This window comes from Antedon mediterranea, chromosome 3 (genome assembly GCF_964355755.1).
Source record: "Antedon mediterranea chromosome 3, ecAntMedi1.1, whole genome shotgun sequence".
Taxonomy (NCBI): domain Eukaryota; kingdom Metazoa; phylum Echinodermata; class Crinoidea; order Comatulida; family Antedonidae; genus Antedon; species Antedon mediterranea.
In genome coordinates this window covers 5771869-5794461 of record NC_092672.1, presented here as the reverse complement: position 1 = coordinate 5794461, position 22593 = coordinate 5771869, and the positions used below count along the sequence as shown (strand labels likewise).

General features: G+C 31.0%; 1 protein-coding gene across 2 annotated transcripts in view; it reads left to right on the top strand.

The window, feature by feature from the left end:
- LOC140044669 (G protein-coupled receptor kinase 3-like) overlaps positions 1-22593 on the top strand; it is an 80028-nt gene that overhangs the window by 13250 nt on the left and 44185 nt on the right. For both annotated transcript variants that reach the window (XM_072089281.1, XM_072089280.1), the window contains 2 exons: positions 1099-1172; positions 7209-7310. In XM_072089281.1, the coding sequence (XP_071945382.1) occupies positions 1099-1172; positions 7209-7310 (176 nt within the window). The remainder of the gene's footprint in view (positions 1-1098; positions 1173-7208; positions 7311-22593) is intronic.

Below are 22593 nucleotides of genomic sequence, written 5' to 3'. Positions count from 1 at the left end.
AATATAAATAATATTTAAGATAATATAAGAGTTATTAAAATAGTTGTTTTCATTTATTTGACTTTAATAACAAAAGGTCTTAGGGAGATAAAACATAAAGAGTAAGTGTAAATAGCACCTATAGTTTATGAGTTGTTTGACCGGCGCCTACTCTCTATCATGTAATGTCGTCATCATATTGTTTGCACGTAGACAGTACAATTGTTGCACATAGGCCTAATTCGAAAATAGCATTATAGTCTCATAATGTGAAAGTTAATCCAACTCATGAACTGAGTTACCTCCAAATTGATACAATATTATATCAATATTTCACAGTTTAGAATGGAATATTACTACTGTATAATTATAATATTGTTGTACATACAGTAGGCCCAACTCGAAACTAATATTATTGTCTCATAATAGACAAAATAAGTCTATGAGTCTAAGTTAATCAAACTCATTGAATTGAATTCCATCCAAACCAATATATATATAAAATATTTCACAGTTTAGAATATCAGCATCTGCATGCAAATGTATTACTGCATCATTTCTCTGGATTTTAATTTAAATGTTAAATAAAAAACCTGTCATTATATGATACCAGTTGTACATCTGTGTGGGATTGAATAATTATTTTGCTTCAAATATTTGTTGGTCGGTCGGCCAAGTTTTTTACTCAACACATTTGGAGAAGCCAAAAAATGTAGAAAAAATGAAAAAAAAAAAAAAAAAAAATATTTAAATATAAACAAATGGAAACAAATTTCATTTGCATAATGAATACTAGAAAGCTGGTATAGTAAAAAATTGAGAAAAGAATTATAGAGCTGTTTACACTAAACATGAGTTTGCTTAATATTTCACATCAATGACATAAAGACTACAATTTTGTCCCTTTTAATACTCTGGTTTGAAATCACAATTTTTGCTGACAGTGTTAAAAGGCTAGTCTTACCTGGATAAGCTGACAATAGCCCTCTCAGAATATAAAATCAGAAGACAAACCCTATCACACCACTGTTGGTTTGTGTAATTTGTATCATTTTTATCTACATTTTTTGTTTTTGTAAATCCTGAAATATGTAAATTCAGTTATTGTCTTTTTTTCAGGATTTCTAATGTTTAAGGACTTTTGTGAGAGCATCTTCGATGCCCCTGTTCCACAGCTGGAATTTTATGAAGAGGTAACTTTTGATGTACCATATTTTATTTGTTTCAAATTAATGAACAAATTTATAGGAAAAGTCATGTCAACAAAATTATACTGCAGTAAATAGTATTTACTGCAATTAGTGAATGAGAAGTGAGTCAGCCAGTGCAATCAATGTGTATGATCACCCAGAAAAAGCTTGCATAATTGTATAAAACAGTCTAAAGCTTTGTCTACACTATCAATCTAGTTTGACAAAAATCGAGTGATGTGCCCAAATATGGTAGTGATATGCCCAAATAGGGTAGTGATATGACATCATGATGTCTATATATGGCCACATCACTTAAAGTTTGTGTAGACAAAACTTAAAAAAGAGTAAACAAAAAGTAAGTTAAGTAACAGTCATAGAATAATTTTGGCATTGTCCCTAAAAACATCTATTCTAAATCTACCAATTTGTTGGGTGATATTAAGCAATTGTGTTTGTTTTGAACTGTTTATATTTAACTATATCGTATTGTAAAGCCTAAATACTAAATAGATACAGTAGATATATATTTTAAAATAGCAGAGTAACAGAGATTTAAAAAAAGCTATTATGATTTTCTTTTAAAAACATCTGCTTTATTCATTTGGTTTTATTTTGCTATATTTGCTGCTGACTTTTAACCCAATATAGTGTGAGTTATAGATCATTTTGCCAGATTCTCAATTAAATTACTGTAGCTACTATATAGGTGGGCAGTGTCATGAACAGTATCACTCAAATCAAATTACCTATTTGAAATAATGGACTAGTCCATTCAGAAATTACTGAGGATGATTCTTAACGGTGAATTGCTCATGTATTAATACTGAATATTTAAGGAGCATGCTGTAGTCAACGACGATCAAGCATTTTAATATTGCATTCGAAGTCAAATTAAGAAATATGAGTCCAATATTCAAAATCATATTTTATTCATTAAATAAATTCATTCAAATTTATTTTTTCTTCAACAATAATATGCATAATTGATAATAGAATATATTATTCCTCGGTGTCATTGAATTATTATAATCATATTTTATTTATGGAAAAATGATTTTTATATTGCCACACAATTGGTAATTATTATTTTGAATAAAAAAAAAATTAAATGCAGTCATGGATGCTCTTTTTCTACATTGTACAGTTTTTTTTTTCTTAAAAATGTACTTTCTTTTATATGAATAACAGTGAGTAAATAAATGAATTAAAATGTTAAAAAGCAACATAAATTACTTTAAACAGAATAAATCAGTGATTTGTTCTGTGGGAGAGTCTTCGACTGAAGAGGCTACTCAATATAAAGAAATAATAATAAAAAAATAAAATGTGAAAGGGCTATAGAAGTACACTACAGGTAGGGGGTTAAAACTTCATAAAACACATAGAATAAATTTTATTTCCTCCAAAAAAGGCATCTTGTTTTCAAGTGGTCCAGACTCCATGAAAACCTATTGGTCTATGTAGACTTGTACCAATAGAATTATATGAATACATGCTAAAGCAGGTTAATGGCTTTCGCTTGATGCTTTCATTCATCCAGATATTGTCAACTCTGACATTTGAAAACATCTGTAAAATCTAGGCCTTTACCACACACTATAGAAAATAATTCAGAAGAGATTTGTTGATACTGGACATGACATGGCAAGATTGAAAACAGCACTTTTAAAAACATCATGCTATAAATTTTAGATATTATGTAATGATTTGATCATTGTCCTACCTACACAATTTTTTGCTTCATGTGAAATAAACGGTGATTTTTCTGTTTAACTATTTAGATTAACGATATAAAAATAGAAATTCGTAACAATGTGATTTATTTTAAAACAAAATGTCGAAACTAAATAAAATTTGAAGGAATTTTTCAGGCAATTGGGTTTTAATGTTATCTGGGCACCCTAGCTGCAGGCTGAACATTAGTAAAGGCATGTTGTGTTTACATTCTTAGTACTAATAGGACATGACAGGGTATACAACCAAAACTTTGTGAGCATTAATTGTCATAAAATCTACCCATGTAAAAAATCGCATTTTGCTGGTGTGACATATTTGACATTTTGGTCACATCACGAGAGCGCTATTTGCTTAGTTTAATTGATAAAAGCATAAAGTGAATTCAAATAAAATAGAACACGCAAATTTATAGAGAGGTTTGGAGTGTGTACTGATGGACTACCTACAGTTATCACAAATTCATTAAACATTAAAAAATCATCATTTAAAGATTTTCCACTAGGCAAATTTGTTTGCGCGATTTTTTTCTCTGCGAAATATTGGATTCACACAAACAAATTTATCTAGTTAGATTTTTGAATTTTCTAATTTAAAAGAGAGGGGAGTTGTTCGACTATACCATTTATGTACAGAGGGTTCAACAAACTTTTTTCTTATCATATTGTCACGCAAACAACCTGCTATACCACTTTTGTTTTCTCTCAGAAATCAGACAGAACTAACCAATCAATATACACTAGTATTGCACCAGTAAAACTGCCAGGCAATGTTCAATGCAATAAACATTAATTGCTTTTGAATTCAAATGCCTTCAATATACAATCATTTTCTCCAGATTCTATATCAGATATTGAATTTCAAAGTCGAATGGCATAAAAACTGAAAATCAATATCGAACGAGAAAACAACACCAGGAATGTAACTCCGAGAAGATGTTTTATCACTGGTAATGATCAAAGAAAATTTTATAATAAAATAGAAAATATTTATACAATCAAAATAAATTTATTTAATATTGATTTAAATGCGCTAAGGGATCGTGTTGAAATTATTATATTGCAATTTCTGTAGTGACTACATTTACTGCAATAACTTAACTAAATAAATAACTTGCATAAAGCCACAAAAATTAGCTGGCTATAAATAATTGTATAAACAGGTAAAAATACTAAATAAAATGTAGTTACTAAAATATCTGCAGTAACTACATGTAACCTAATATTCATAAAATATTCTGTTCGCACATCAGCGCCTGTGTGAGAATGATGTTTAATATAAAGCGTAGCATTAATATGTGTATATTGGACGTTCGTATGTTACCCTATCTTGCAATGGCTTTAGGCTCAGAAGCAATGAAATCTATTACATGCCTATATTATAACTGATTTCATTTGCAGTATTTAGTCAAATAAATTAATAATTTGATTTAATAATTAAAATTATGCAATTATTTTTAAACACAAAAATAATTGAGTACTGCTCCGATAAATAATCTCGATACATTTGTTGTTACTATTTCATCATAACTTAATTTAACTACCCTATTTTACCTATAGTATGTTGCACTGTATTTCATAATATCTGCCGTAATTTGTGATAAAATTGTCAATTTATTACCAATGTCCAACAGGTTATTACAAAGTTCGACAACTTTATTACAAAATGTGATCCCATTTTTGGAAATAATAAAATTTAAACTGGCTCAAAACATAGAAAACGTAACCAGACCATGTGCATATTTGCAGCAAAACGCTATTAAAAGGTTTATTTTATTAATTTTACCTTCCTCTTAATATCATTTGTATCCACAGTTGATTTAGGGGAAAGGAGGGTATGGTAGGGGATGTTTTTGAGGTCTATTGTATGCCTCAAATTCAGCAAGTAGATACAAAATTTCAGTTGTTACCGTCAGATTAAAAATTGAACTTCTGCACACTAAATATTACTGTCTACACTATTTTTGCTCAGGTGAACTATAATTTGCGATACTCATGTAATCCTAAATCTTTTAGAATAATATGTTGATCATTTACATCATCGCGCCGCCCACTCGTTTTTATACGACCATATTGTGCTATCTCTAGAGCAATGGTCTTGAAATTTGAAGATTGCACACTGAAAACAGATGTTTATGTTAAATGCTATATAAACCAAGCATGAATATCAATATTCTATATATATATATATATATACTTGTTCAACGTATGATTGTTATTTGTATATTTTTTATGTAATAATTATTTTAATGTGTCTTCATAGAATCAACGCCGGTTTTATATTGCGCTACATATAATTTAACTGGGGTCCGCTCATTCTAGAGCTCCAACAAAACAAACAAGCCTTTATTTACGGACGGGTTACGAAGGATGAACGTTAAATAGACCAAATACAATCTTGATAATGTACGGAATGGTGTTTGGTAGACTTTAATATTATTATTTATACTTTATACTGGGTAGCCTCTTTAGTCCGACTGTTCAGAGATGGAGCCCAGTGTTATGATGAGTTTGTGACAGTGGCTGTGTGAACTAGCACACCGCGGTAACCCCCTACTCGTCTCGAAAGATGTATTAGGTTGCACATGAGCCAGATGTGTACACGGGACCTCTGGTTTATAGTCCTTATCCGTAAAAAGTTGGAAGAAGAAGAGTACCACCAGAACCATAGAGCGAATGAGCCTCGAACCCTTGCCGATGTTATGGCTACGTATTACGTTCCGCGTGTATTAACCGCTTGGCCACCCACTCGCTCATGCGCATGTGCATATATTACTGTTTTGTATAATAATCATATAACGAAGATAAAGATCAAAATGTCAAATCATGACTTCCCTGTCATTGTTTATTGTTTGCTTATACTACTGTACATGATGACGTTAAATAAACAAGGAAGAAACAAATACCCTCCTAACATAATTTTGTGATATAGAATTAGGCCTTCTGCATTATCTCATTTTACACTTAAAATAAACATTAACGTCATTACAACTTGCCGGAGTTCTCCCATTTATTATATACAACACTGAAACCGCAACGAATTGATGCTTGGTCAATATGAATATTGCGATAAATTTGTTATGAGAAAAAAAAAATTTGATTGATAACGTAACCTTTAACCATTTCAATATTAATGCGACATGAAAAGGTTAAATATTGTACTGTATATTTTCTTATAATTTATGATCTAAATAAACAATGGCAATTTTTGATTGCTTAAAGACTAGATTATCTACTCATCACAAAGTTTATTACTTTGTGAATATGCTTACGTAATGCATTGTTAATGCGTTAGGACTCGAATCCACGATCTCCAGATCTCTAGACTGGAGTTTATATCTCTAGACCACAAGGCTTGAATTAAAAAAAATGTATGCATTTTTATTACAAGAGAAAATTTATTCAATAATATAATAATGTAACTTCAATGAAAAATTTAAAAAATATAAATTTGGGGGAAAAATTAACTGGAAGCCAATCGTCTGCAATGTTGTAAAGTGAAATCATTTTTGTTGTTTAAAAAAAAAAATAATATGACATGGCCTATCCAAAGTTTGATTTTATTCATCTTTATTTACCTAAAAAGGGGTTTATTGGAGGGGATAATACATCTTTAAGAGCTAAAAATCATGAGTTTTCTATATATTAATTTCTAATACAAATTATGCGAAACATAGTAATATTCATAAAAGGTATAATTGGCATCGTGTTCGGTCAGGCGAATCAACAAAGAATACCTTATCAATTCCTATGAGCTTTTTTGTCGTTTAATTAGCGTTGGTGTACCAAATATAGCTCTAGAACTACATCTATTTTTAGCATCCGTTTAGCCTTCATTTGCGTAAGAGCAAAGCATGATAATGATATGTCCGGCTGCTACTAAGTACTGATAACATAGGCTACTCATTTTTACTACTCTGGCTTCCCTTCACATAGCGTAACAAATAATAGTACTTTACAATAGCAATACATTATGTTTATTACATTTTTTTCCGTCATTGTGTTCATCACTCACAGTATAAAAAAAATTAATTAGGTAATTTTTAGTTAATTAATATATATGATTATTTTAGTAGTATTTTTATATTATTATTTTTTAGTTATATTTTTAATTATGAAATCAACTTTAACCTGAAATGTATTTCTTAAAGTAAAACAAGGAAATATAATTCAATAAAACATATTGAGTAAGATATGAGTAAAATAAAAAATTAAATGATATTGGATTGTGTATTTTACTTGTTTTTATTTTAAGGAAGAAGATTATTGGTTATTTTAAATATTTAAAATATATATTTTTCAGATTAAAAAATATGAACAACTTGACTCCGACGAAGAAAGGTTAAAAAGTGCAAAACAGATTTTTGATAATTACATCATGAAGGAACTACTGTCAAGTACACATGTAAGTTCAAATGTCAAATGTCAACAATAAGGTCAATGTATGTCACTCCAACTTGCTTAGGTACAATGCCAAAATGTAGGCATATTCCAGGCATATATTTTATGTGGGCATAAACATTTGATTCAATATGAATAAATTGACTAAAGTTAAACAGTAGGCGTGTTATAAAACAATGTATGTCACTCCAACTTGCGTAGGTACCATGCCAAAATGTAGGCATATACCAGGCATATATTTTATGTGGGCATAAACATTTGATTCAATATGAATAAATTGACTAAAAGTTAAACAGTAGGCGTGTTATAAAACAATGTATGTCACTCCAACTTGCGTAGGTACCATGCCAAAATGTAGGCATATACCAGGCATATATTTTAAGTGGGCATAGACATTTGATTCAATATGAATAAATTTACTAAAAGTTAAACAGTAGGCATGTTATTAAACAATTAAAAGATGTTTTGTATTTGTGGAATGGCTAGAATATTTTCGTTAGTTGAATAGACCAGTCCGTTTTTTCAACTTATAACATTTTCTCTCCACTCTGCTCGTAAACATTCATTATTTGTAAAATTTTGCCAATTCAATTATGCATAATCATCTCTGAATTGATTACACCGAATATGAGATTATTTGTTGCCATGGTTTCATGATGACAGTTCATGACTATGGGGTTTGTCAATAATTAGTTGTATGCTGAAAACCATCAAAGAAATTATATTTGATGTACTTAATTGGAAACAGCAAAACTCTACAGATAAATTGGACTGAAGGTCTAATAAGAAGAGTATATATGATAGTGTTTTCACAAAATTAAACATAATCACAATGATTGAGTAATTTCCAATTTATTTTTTTCATGTTCAAGTGCTTATTAACTACACTACTTGTGTGACTACAACGCTTATATGTCTAGAGCGCTTAATATTTGGGTGGTAGTATTTAATTTGAATGTTTTAATAAATTAGGCTTTTTTAATTCAATTTATTATACCATTAAGATACAATACAATACAAATCTTTCTTTATTCTGGAATAGCTCTTTCAATACACAAGTACTGGTCTCCCAAGAGGTCCACATTTGAAAAAAAATACAAGAAAAATAAAAGCTTAAAAACTATGAACAACAGAAGTTATACAAGATGTTTAAATTCAACTTGACTAAGTGTCTCATAATTTTTACGGATATGTACAGGAAGATTATTCCATAAGGTTGATGCTCTATAATTAAACATTCTCTCATCGAATATAACACCTCTTTCAGACTACTCTATTTATTGGACACCCCTTAAGGTGATGTTTTGTTGGATCCTAGATGTGTCCCCATAATGGAGGTTCTGCAATATGGGTTGTTCCAATATGTAACGACTCATTCAAACATACATGGCTATAAGTATTCAGCACCTGTTTTGTACTTGTTTTGTTACATTTATTTGCATAGTGTCGTGTGGTGTGTGTTTAATTAATGTGGCGCTTTATTAGACTGATGTGATTAATATTACATTTTTTTACACAAAAACCAGCATGCGAATTAGAAAAAGTCTGCTTCTCATGTCTGGTAAAGCCAGGTTTGTGGATATGTCAATAAATGGCCCTTTTTTCCAGTCAATTTTTGCACAGTAAAGCCTATTTTCCACTAGGCGAATTTGTTTGCGTGAATCGAATGTTTCGAAAAGAAAAAAATCGCCTATAGCCGATTTTCCATTAGGCGAATTTGTTCGCGCGAATCCAACGTTTCAAATACAAAAAAATCGCCTACTCTGTTTCTACTACATGAGTGAATAGCTGCGACGTTCATTTTCCTCGCGTGACTGCTGAGCATTTCGATTCGCATGAGCGCTCATGAAAGCGTCATAGCTCATTTCCTGAGCTCTGATTGGTTGCGCAATATTTCGCTTCACAAAAAGTAGAAACAATTCGAACATGTAAATTTCGCTGAAGCGAAAAATCAAAGGAACAAGAATTCGTCGCAGAAGGGAGTATGACAGACAGAAACTTGAATACGCATGCGCATAGCATGACGCTTTTGAAAATAGGCTTAACAGTTGCGTATTTGTCAAAATTTTTGACTGGAAATTTGGCCAAATAAAAAACTGAATAACCTTGCACGACTGAAATCTTTACGATTATTAGGATGATTTACTTGAATTATAATTTTGTGTTCAATGTTTTCAGGAAATATATAAATCAAATCCATATAACAATTTGTGTTATCTTGTTTTTAGTATTTTAACTAATTTTTGTTGGGAAATTTTATTCTGAAATAAAGTAATCAATCCGTTGAAACACCGGTTCCCGTCAGATCACCGAAGTTAAGCGACGTTGGGCCTGGTTAGAGCTTGGATGGGAGACCATCTGGGAATATCGGTGCTGTATATGGAGCTAGGGTCCCGTTAGGCATTTGAAATCAGCATTGCTGACTCTTATGGCAGCCCCTGCATCTAGTATCTGCCTTTCCTCTGGTGAAGTTTGGTACTGGACGAGCTGCTTTAATCAAGGTGATTTAAACAATCCTGGCTTTGTTTGTATCAAACCTGTTACTGGCGGTAATTATCGTTGTTGGTTTCGATTGAATAAAATAAATAAAATAAAATAAAATCAGTCATACAGCATTATTACATCGATGCGTCACACTGATAAAATCTTGACACATTTATGATTCGTCGACGATATTTATGGTTGGTACTGTGTCTATGATTTAACTATTTATCCGTGATATAACTGGACATGATTCCAATTTTTACTTTTCTGTAGTAAGATATTTGTACCATTATATGATAATAATAATTCTATAAATGATTAATTTCTATCAATGGTCAACAATACAAAAAAATAGTAATATGAAACAATATTATTGTAAGAAGAAATGTCTTGTCACGCAAAACCCATAAACGAAAACAAAAGGTATTAAAATAAACAATTAAGCCTAAAAGATCTATGCATCCTATCTATCTTTCTTCCTGCCAATATTTGTGAATATAAGCTTATTTATGATTTTATATTAATGTTTATTATGCAATGCAAATTCTAGTTTCCATAGCTCATTAATATTCATGAACCGCCCACTCAATATTATGTCGTGCGTATACATTTTCATAGTATATGCGTGTATATAAAAAATGCAAAAGCTGTTCGCTGATTCAGTTAGTTGTATTATGTATAGTTCAGCGCAAATTTTGTGTATTTTATTTTATTTTAAAAGAAACTGAGAGTTACCCTAAACAGTAGAAACTAATAATTAAGGTCCCTCAAATGTTCATTGCAGAAACTAAAGCATTGTAGAGACTTATGCACTTGTCAATTGTATGACCCACTATACGACCCCCGGGAGAGGTGCGTCATTTGTCCGATGTGCGTCATACTTTTGAATACCATGAAAAAGGTGACTTACCTGTGCGTCAAAAAGGTGACTTACCTTTAGGTGACCATGACGCACTGTGACCATGTTGTTTATGATATGGTGGGTGGTAAAGTGACGGACATTGACACACCTTGTTCATTGATGTGACGTACCATCTAGGTTTTTTGCCGCACCCCTGCGTCAGTAATTATTTGTAAATGACGCACCCATGACGCACCTCTCCCGGGGGTCGTATAGTGGGTCATACAATTGACAAGTGCATTACTGTTTATTATTTCATCATAATCTTGTTTCATATACTGTTAAAAACAAATACAATAATATTAAAGTATATTAAATGCAAACCTTTAGGACCAAACGACCCTAAATTGTCCTTCTAAGGCCATTTTGTAAGGACTAAATAATATATTCAGTGAACACTTTTACCTATAGAACATTAACAAAATAAGGTACACTCAGTATTAGAAAAAACCAAGTTTGTGGAATACAAAATAAAATATACGGATAAATTGCATTTTCTGTGTCTTGGCTAGAATAAAGAAAGCTTGCTATTACTCAGGTGTAAATATTGCTATAACATTTATCTTTAACGATTGTTTCTCAATACTTTGAAATCAGTAAATGCCTTTTGGAAGAGGTTTAAACATAATACATTTAAAATTAAATGATTTAAATATAAAATAGATTATTAAATAAATTGCTAAGTTTTTATATACTACCCTTTGGTATTACATGACCTAATTCTTATGAAAATAAAATACTGGGAAAAATTAATTTTGATTTGTCAAATGCGGTCCAGTTTAAAATCCTGACAATGAATGTAAAATAACATTTTTATATCGACTGCATTTTTGTGCTGCCAAATAACGGTTCTATTGGGTGGTGATCGTCGATTAACATACCCAAAGTGCAATGTGCTCAACGTTTAAGATGCTACAGTTGTTGACTAGGTAAACAGCAGACAATAAAATAAAGGTTATTTTAATAGTTTCACAGCGATAACCGGTTAAATGGAGTTCTACTGTATAACACCCCATCGATTGGGTGTTTTAAACCGTTATTTTCAGACTGCCATTTAACTGGTTATTGACAATTTGTCCCATTTCTGCTACCAACAAATTGGAATAATTTATTCACAGAGCAAAGAATAAAGACCATATTGTGCTACAAATGACGTGGACCATAAAACCTTAATGTTTTTAGTTTCCAGTGAACTGAGGACCATAAAAAATGTTTATTTTCCTGAGCATTTTAATGATGCACATAATAGGGAGCTTGCTTGTTCATTGTGTTTGATGGTTTCTAGGTCCAGGCAATGACCTATGACATATCGATTGACATGACCTAGGTTGGTCGTCGAAACTTTTATTTTGTGTGAACCTTTAAAGATATATTGTCCCACTAAAAATTTGTTTTTTTACAGAAGTGAATAACTCTATTAAAACTGCAAAATGGCCTATTTAAAGTATAATTTTATTAATCTTCATTTTTCATGTTTTTGGGGGATAATACCTCTTTTAAAATAAAATATATATAAATATAAAATATAAATTTACTTGACATACAGTAAGAAGGCTATCTGTGACAGCTACCTTCTGCCCAGGATTTCTGTTTTTAAATAAACAGGAATATTATTATAATAAAAAAAAAAAATAATAAAAAAATAATAATAATTTGGAACTAGTGTAATGAAGATGTAGGAAATGGTCCCCTTAATAGAGTCGTCAAATTATGAAATAAAAGACCTATATAGTTCTGCGGTGTTGACGTCACAACGGTAGGTGGCGCCGTTTTGTAGCTAGAAAACGTTCATCCTGTCTGAGTGACTCCAAGGTCACCAATGGTTTGGAATAGGCTTATTGAAGTAGTCATTTAAAACTTAATAATTTTCAATAAAACAAACTAAAAATAATTTCAAAAGATCACTAAATATTTGTTTTTAATAATCTATTTATTCTTCAACTACAGTTTAAAAATCAAGCTAAAATACATAATTTGATAGAAATATACAGATCTATTGTATCAAAATAGTAGCGTTGAATGCATTTTTGGTTGCGCTAGAAACCATGCAGCGCCATCTTTTGTTGTGACGTCACACCACAGAACTCTATAATGTAAATACAGTGTATCAACTTCTGTTGCATAGTAAATTATATATAATGTATTATAATACATAATACATATGAATTAATAGAAATAAAGCATAAAATATTATGATGAGAATATTATGTAAAGTACTTAAGAAATAATAATAATAAAGTATTAAAAAAATATTATATTTTATTATTATTCCTAAGTGCAAAATATTTCCTTCATAATTTTTAAAATAGTTTACAGTACTAGTAATTGAAGCAATGATAATATAAAATGTTGAATAACATTAAAATATGTGTACAGCCACATCAAAACCAGGCGCTTGTCGCTAGATAGGGATTTGTGTAAAATGCATTTGAATGTGTGAAACTCATATTTTGACCATTTTGTTTTTTTACCATTATCTGATAGGAAATTTACCGTAGATTTCAAAAATATATATCTTATTAACTAATTCAAATGGAAAGGTGGTAAAAATTACATAAATCTGAGCCTCTATCCTCGTGTTTCGATTGAAAGAACGTGGTAATTCGTTATAAAAAAGCAGTTATTTTCGTCATTCCTACGCCGTAATTTTGTAGATAACCCCTGAAAGCTTGGTATCATTCGATAGGTATTTTGTTCATGAATCTAAAAATAAATGAGTGATGTCACAGATTGTACGATATAGACCAATAAAAACCGATTTTATAGAACCCTTTAGTGTAAACAAAAACGGCCTTGTTGCTACGAACACGCTGAAAGAAGCGATGTGATTGGTTTAATTTTGTCACATGACCCATCCAGCATGGAAAATTCCAGGTCAACAAAATCTTATCGCTAGTACACGCTTGTCGAGAAAAATATATTTTTTATAGTTCATCTAAGTACTGTACACAGTAATACTAAAGTGACGTGTACTGACTCAGACTTGATAACAATAAGTTATAACATACTAAAGTAAAGGGCCTAGCTAAGTTATTTATCGTAAGAGTTGATATTAGCAATGTAACTCTCAATCCACTGGCACTAGGCTAGGCCTCTAGCTAGGTACAGTAGGCTAGACCTGGCTCTACTAGGCCTAGTACTATAAGCCTAGACTAGGCGGAGATCCGCCTAGGCCTACTACTACGCTGGGCTACTAGCCTAGATAGGCTGCATGGCATAGTAGGCCTAGCTAGCTAGTAATAATAATAGTAATAACAACAACAAGGCCTAGCCCAATTAAAATAAGATAGAGTTTTCCTCTCTATATAGTATAATAAGCCTCCTGGAAGGCTTTACTTTACTTACTAGGCCTACTGCAGGGCTATTTTATTTATTTCAATTTGGTTAAATTTCATTATGCTTAAAAATTGCCAATGATGGGTTGGGTGTGTGGGGAGTGTGTGCAAAACATAAACCGTAAAAACCAGTACAATACAAATCCCTCACAAATAAAATACTGGTACCTTGGCTAAATTTCACGTTATTCATCATGCTTAAAAACATTGTTCAAGCTAACGGGTGTGGCTATCTGTTATGGTGCTGGTTCAACAATAGAATACATAACATTGTTTGAAGGTTTGCATGGCGAAATCAAATGTTGATATAAAGTTTGCGGTACACCACGTATATTAAGTCTGAAAAGAACTGTTGAGTTTCTCTTACATACATAACATTAACACTAAAAACCAGTACAATACAAATCACTCACAAATAAAATACTGGTAATTGAATTTTGCCGACCAGAAACAAGGGACATTGTGTGCCCTGCGCCATTTTGAAGAAAAAGCAGATAAAATAAAGTAAAAAGAGAAATAAAATTGAATAAAGTTCATTAATAAAATGTTTGCTGTTTTTTTTTAATTTGTTTAGAACTAATAATAAGCTACGGCAACCTTCCTGAATACCTACTAGTAGGCCTACTGTATTATTCTTACACTACACTATTATAAATGAATTTGACAGATTTTACGTAAATTAGTGGTAATTTGTAATCGTCATAATTAAAGCCCCATTCCCTACGTTTTTTAGATCTAATTTAAGATCACAAACTATATTTAATGTAAAAATAATACTATATGGTCCTATTGCGATAACTTTTTTCGTCTTTAAACGGTTAAAAATGTGAAAAATAAATCGATTTTAATAATTATAGCGGCCCGCTATAAATCCCAAAATGCATTGCGCGCGGATTGATATTGTTGTTTTTCACCTGTAATTCGCCCACTTTTCGATCGATCGTGAAGCCAAAACAAATGGAAGACTCCTAACTTTTCAGCGAAAATACCGGGTTTTCCCCAATTTGTATCAACGGAGTCTGGCAAAAATAGAAAGACAATTAATGCAGCAACTATACAACGTCAGGCTAGGTATATAGCTAGCGTACGATGTTCGTACGTTACCGATGTTTACCAGCTAGGCCTACAAAACTAAGCCTAGCTAGGCTAGGCCTGAGATCGTCCACGAGAGGTCGATCGCCGCGAGCTACTTAGGTAGTGCATTGTTTCTCACTTTTTATCATAATTTACCATAAAACGTACATTTAAGACAAGGAATGACATGGTTTAATGTTTTTAAAGTGATATATATGTATTATTTTCCAAAAAACGTCCAAAATTGCAGGGAAGGGGTCTTTAACTATGATAACCACCTCGGATTTTGATGAAATTTTCATGAATATCAGAAAACACTATATTGAATAAGTGTGCCAAATTTCAGAATGATTGTTTATCTAGAAGGTAGTGTTGCTAAGGTGTTAATTGTTCAATCTGTAACAGCATGGGGCAACTTCCTGTCTGATTTGTCATTAAACTTTGACTGTTAATTACTCAGTAATTACAAATAAATTGTTGTATAAATGCTATATACATTTATTGCCATAACTCTGGGAATATTTGCTTGATTTAAATGATCCAAACACCATTTTGAAGGATATATTGTGAGGAATACCATTATAGTATCAACTAAAAAAATATATATTTCACCAAGTGCCTGGTTTTGATGTGGCTGTACACATATGTAGAAGATATTATAGTGGAAATAAAATGTATTGTTCAGTAATATTTCATCAGTGCCTAAGACTGTTATTATTTAAGAAAAAAAATGATATGATTATGAATTATTTCTGAATAAAATTCATTAATCATCGGTTTTGCAATTTATGGTAAACTCATTAAAATGAACATGAACTCTCTGTAATTTTTAGTGCAATAAATTTCATTATACAGTATTTTTTTTTTCTAAAGCACAATTATTTGAGCATTTTTTTTCCCAATAATCAATTCTTAAAAATTACAAGATGAAATATATAATTATGTGGTAGCTATGACAACGACATCAACAGGATGTCAAATAATTAGATGTGGCAATTTATAAGTTGAAGTGGTATATTTGTTTCCAACTTCCTGTAAATATTCACCAATTGATGAGTAACTACGTTTGTTCCTATTGTGTCTAAATCCATTTTGAGCATGTTGACATTCTTGAACTGTGTAATGCAAACATATTTACATTAATGTTAACATTAAATATGAAATGGCTATTGTCATATTTTAATCATATTTGTTGAGTGACTACATGATTTCATGTCAAGTGTTTTCTGCGAAACTTTGTATGCATAAATAAACATGTTATTTTATATCACATCCTAGATTTAAATACATTTTTTCTGACAAAGAAATAAGATTTTCTTTCAATTTTTTATGTAGTTAATACCAGTAAATGCAATGCAAAAACCCACTGACTGCCTCTGATAAAGTTATACTCATTATTATTTTGTATCACATCCTAGATTTAAAAACAATTTTTCTGACAAAGAAATGAGAGTTTCTTTTCATTTTGTATATAGTTAATGCCAGTAAATTTAATGCAAAAACCCATTGACTGCCTCTGTAATACTCATTGTTTAAGAAGATGATGTTGGGATATAAGATATTTTTATTACTAATACATTGATAGGATTATTGAGTGAGGCATATCAAACATTTATATACTTTAATAAGTAGTGATAATATTCAGTCATAGAAGATTTTCTCTCCGGCTAAATTATAATAACCATATATTGAATTTCGAAGTCGCTTGCAAAAGACAGTAATCAACATCGGTTATAGGTTTTTTAAAAACTTGTTTATATTCGTTTCGTTTCGTTTCGTTTATTTATTTTTTCCACTCACTTATATATATATATATATATATATCATTTACATTTACATAACATAACATATATTAAATGTGGGTGGATGGAAGTCACAGTAAGTTCACTGAACTTTAAGTCGTGACTCCCGTATGCCTAAGTATACTAACATTGCTACAGAGTAGACTAAAATATAAATATATAATAGTGAAAGTACATAAAATAAAGAAATAAAAAAAAAATTTAAATTATAGAAGTTAAGATAAACCAGGCAATTATATAATATATGATAAAAGGGATAATGATAACAATTAGAGTACAATATGAAATATAATTAAATATGGTATAATAACAAGTATAACGATACAATGTAGCGGAGATTATTGAATACCAGGGTGAAGGATTTAATGCCATGTATCACCACCAAATAAATAAGGATAAAAGATCGGCGAAAATTTATGTAGCATATTCTGACACCATTTTGTGTTTGAAATTAGATTTAAAACTAGAAAAGGAAGATTTCTGTTTAAGTTCATTTGAGAGTGAAGTCCAAAGTTTGGGACCAAAATAATACATAGAAAATCGTCGAGCCTTAACATTTAAATTATCAAGGATATAATTGTTAACAGAGGATCGGGTTTTATAGGAATGGCGTTCGTCAATTCTTGTAAATAAAGCATTAAAATGTGAAGGCAGTAAATTGTTAGATAAACGGTACATAAATGAGGCAACTTGTAATTTATTTAAATCATAAATGTTTAAAACGTTAAATCTTTTAAAAAGTAATTTTGTATGGGCTCTAAATGATTCTCCCGCGCAAATCCGAAGTGCACGTTTTTGTAGTTTAAAAAGGCGGTCAATTTGAGTTTTCTCTAGACTTGTCCAGGGGCATAACGTATTAAATTTATCTAGAGTAATTGCCCAACATAAATTGGCATAAGAAAGGTAAGGCAAAACTAAAGTATTATAAAGGGTTAATAAGGTTTTTTGAGGGAAGATATGTTTTAATTTGTTCAATATTCCAACATTTCTAGAAACTAGATTACTGATTTTATTTATATGTAGTTTCCAAGTCAGAGAGGCATCTATGGTTACTCCTAAAAATTGGGTTTCATTAACTCGTTTGATCATTTTATTATCAATGTATATTTGTTCATTTAAAGAATTTGAAATTTTACGTTTAGAAAATATTATATAGTTCGTTTTGAATGTATTAAGAGTTAATTTATTGTGTTTGAGCCAATTTGAAACTTTAAGTAACTCATCATTGACAATTTTAAACAAGGTATTTAATTTAGGATGAGAGAAAAAAATATTTGTGTCGTCAGCAAATAAGATAAAATTTAGTAATTTAGAGCTGTTTGGTATATCGTTAACAAAAATCAGGAATAAGAGTGGTCCAAGAATCGATCCTTGGGGAACACCACAGGTTAAACGGGAATAGGAAGAGTTAAAATTATTTAAGGAAGTAAACTGAACACGATTGGAAAGGTAGCTTTTAATTAGTTTTAAAGGAAGGCCTCTGATACCGTAATTTGAAAGTTTATGAATTAAAATATCGTGGTTAATAGTATCGAAGGCCTTAGATAAATCAAGGAAAATGCCAACAGAAAACTCATTTTTACTCAGGGCAATTGTAATTTTGTCAAAAATATCTAATAAAGCAAGATCTGTTGAATACTTTTTCCTGAAACCATATTGGCCTTTAAATAAAATGTTATGTTTAGTTAAAAAGGAAGAAATTCGATTATGCATTATTTTTTCAATTAATTTTGAGAAACAAGGAAGTAGGGAGATTGGTCTGTAGTTATTGAAATGATGAGGATCTTCTTTCTTGTAGATAGGGATGACTTTAGCTATTTTAAAAGAATCAGGAAAAATACCGGTTTGAAAAGAAGTATTAAAAATGTGAGTTAAGGGTTTGCATATAAAATTAGAAACACGTTTAATAATTTTATTGGAAAACCCATCAAACCCAGGAGATTTATTATCTTTGAGGGAAAGTATTATACTGACAACTTCATGTTCGGTTACAGGACTAAGAAAGAGAGAGTGCACACATGGACGAGGTAGGGTAGAAGTATAATTATCATTATCCGACACATGTATTTTGTTAACTAAATTTGGCCCTATACTAGTAAAATAATTATTGAATTCAGTTGCAATTTGTTGAGGATTATTTAATTCAATGTCATTGTTAATAAAGTGAGAAGGAAACGGTTTACGAGATTTCTTGCCAAGGACTCCATTTATTGTTTGCCAGGTTTTTTGGATGTTATTTTTATGGAATTCAAATTTGTCACTGAAGTAATTCTTTTGGGCAGTACGAAGGATTTTGGTAAGTACATTTCGATATTTAACATATTTATCTTTGTCCTTTTGCTTTTTAGATATAAGAAATGTTTTATATAATTTGTGTTTTTTGTCGATAGATTTAATTAAGCATTTAGTTATCCAAGGTTTTTTTTCTTTCCGAATATTGCGTCTGGAACGAGTGGTTTTAATGTTGTTATTATATAATGTACTAAATATGTCGTTGAATAAAGCGTATGCCTCATTGGGTTCATTGGAGTTATAAATACTAGTCCAGTCAACATTTGACAAATCATTACTTAAGGCAGAAATTGAAATATCATTGACTTTTTTTATGTATATATATTTTGATTTAGGTTTCAGGTGTTGGAGAGGTTCTGATTTATGTACTAACAAGAAAACAGGAAAGTGATCCGAGATGTCCGAATATAGAATTCCGGAAGAAATGTTATCATATAGATTATTACAAAAAATATTGTCGATTAAAGTTGCAGAATTACGCGTAATTCTAGTTGGCCTAGTAATAAGAGGATAATAATTTGATTGAAATAAAGTATTAACAAAATCAGAAGTACCTTTATGTGTTTTGGAATTTAACAAGTTAATATTAAAGTCTCCTGAAATATATGCTGTTTTTTTCTCATTATTAATGGTGTCAATTAAATTAGAGATATCTTTATTAAATGTGTTAATGGATAATTCAGGCAAACGATATACTACTCCAAGGATTATGTTTTTGGGTTGTGCATCGATTTCAATGAAAAGAGATTCCGAACCATTAGTAATGATAAATGATAAATCAGGGCGAAGAATATATTTAAATCTCTGGTGTAGGTAAATGGCAACGCCTCCTCCTGGTCTATCAGCTCGTGAAACATGCAAGAGGTTATAATTGGGAATATTATAAAAGGAAAAAGGCGTATTATGATTAAAAAAAGTTTCGGTGAAGCATAGTGCTGAGAATTCATGGTTAATAGCACCTACGCATACATTGATATCGTTAAAATGTTTAACAAGACTGCGTGCGTTTAAGTGAAAGATACTAAATGAATAATCTTGGGTTGAATATTTGTTGTTAAGACTATCAATATATTCATAGGTACAAGATTCAATATTTTCGGAAAATAATTGGGCATCGTTGTCATTAATAACATCTTTAAAATTAATATCAAAAGGGTTAAAAATTAAAGAATTAAATCTATCAAAGTCAATTCTATCGTCACAAAAGTAATAGTGAATGACATGCAAGAATTCATCATTATCAATAATGTGATTAAATGGGAATGCATCTATATTGTCAAAAGGGTCCATGAGAATATCTAACGATACATAATGTGATCAGTTTATTCAATAGTATGTAATAAAAGATGCCTGGTAATGTTACGTAAAAACAGAAAAGTACAAGAACGTAAATATAAAGAAACAAGTTAAGAATTGGGGGGTAACAATAAAACAAAGGTGAATAAATGGTTTTAAGTGGTTTAAACATCTTATGACAATGCAATTATGTGAGAACAGACTCCTGAAAACGCTATTGTAAAATTATTATGTAAAATCAATCAAGAGGCTTATACAAATTAAGCAAAGTATGCAGATGTAAGGAAAATAATGGATAAAAGATTCTTAGTCTGTTGTAAAATTTAATAATGGATTGAATTTGTAAAGAAGAAATGCTTCTTAGACAGTCCAAGTGTTTACAACAACATTCCGATCACTAGTATGGCAATGGAATTTCGAAAAGTTTACCGGAACTATTTCAATGGAATTTCGAAAAGTTTACCGGAATGCCAGTTGAAGTTCGCCATTTTCCAGCCGTAAAACGAAGCTTGGTACCTTTATTGTACATCTCTTTTACTTGTGATCTCCATTTCTTTTTTTCCAGTAGATCGGCAGCAGTAAGATCATCTATGATATAAAATTTCTGGCTATCTAGCGCAGAACTTCGTTGTTTCATAACTTCAATCTTAGAAGCGTATGAGAGAAAACGGGCAATGATATGCCTTGGCTTGCCGTTCATACTTTTACCATCTCGGTGGGCCCGTTCGATTGTTGGCCTGGGATCGAGTGTGAAAAAATCGGAAAGAATGTTCTCAAAGATTAACTTACAGTTTTCTTTTGTGTTCTCTTCCACACCAACAATTCTTACGTTATTACGACGAGAAAAGCGTTCCGTCTTGTTAATTTTTGCCAACAGGTCAGTTGTACTACCTTGTAAATTAGCAACTGTTGTTGTCAGCTCTGTGACAGTCGTTTTTAATTCCTTGTTTTCATCTTCAAGGGCATCTATTCTAGCAGAATTAAACGATATTGCTTCGTAAAGCTCAGCTTTATTAGATTCTTGGCCTTTTAAAATCGATTCAAGTTTTTTTTTAACAAACGATTCAAACGATAGCTGGTCTTCGCTTTCGAATTCAGCGGGCTTGGTATTTGCTCGTGTAGATCGTGACATGGCTTGTCGTGATTGGCCTAGAGAAAATTAGTATGCTAAGTAGTGCGTTTCAGGAGCTCGTTGTGTAAGCGTCTTACTCCGATCGAATCATGGTGACTAATGTATAATTTTGATATTTTTATTTGATACAAAATTATAATATCAATTTTAGATTTGTTATTTGATAGTAATATATAAAGGCCACAGTGTACAGTAGATACAGTAGTATAATCATTTTAGTAGTAGTAGTATTATTTAAATAATTCTTCCATGTTATAATTTAAATTGCATTGTGAAAAGCTCTGTCTACACTATCAAACTTTGTTACAACAAAATGTGATGTGTCCATATATGGACATGAAGATGTCATATCACTACAATATTTAGGCATCACTACCATATTTGGGCACATCACACTTTTTTTGTGTCAAACTAGTTTGATAGTGTAGACAGAGCTTAAGAAGATAGATGGGTGGATGGCAATATTTAAATATATGAAGATTTTGCAGTGCGTTTGAAAAACAGTTGGTTTAATAGTCTGGGTAACCTGTACACCATAGTTCCCTAATACTTTTTGTAATTCGTTAATTAGGTGTTATATAAACATCCAGGACACTGGAGAAACTACTGTGTCCAGTTTTTGGAGATATGTGTCCAAAGCACAGCGTACAGTTAAGGCGATTAATAGAAGCGTAATCATAGCCCGTCAACAATTGTATTGCACAATGTCGACTGGCTGTTCTTTCGCTCCTTTAAATCCCCATGATATGTTTATTTTCATTAAGCCATAGTATGATCATAATAGTAACAGTAAAAAGTCCCAAGAAATATCACCACCAATTGTAGATTCCTCATCTGAAAATATTCCATGTTTAATTGGAGATCAGCATGGTTGATCAGCAAACATTTAACACAAAGATTCACCAGATAATGTTCCCATCGGTCAAGCCGAGAACCAGCTGAGGGATGCATTTGATTGACCAACTAGGCAA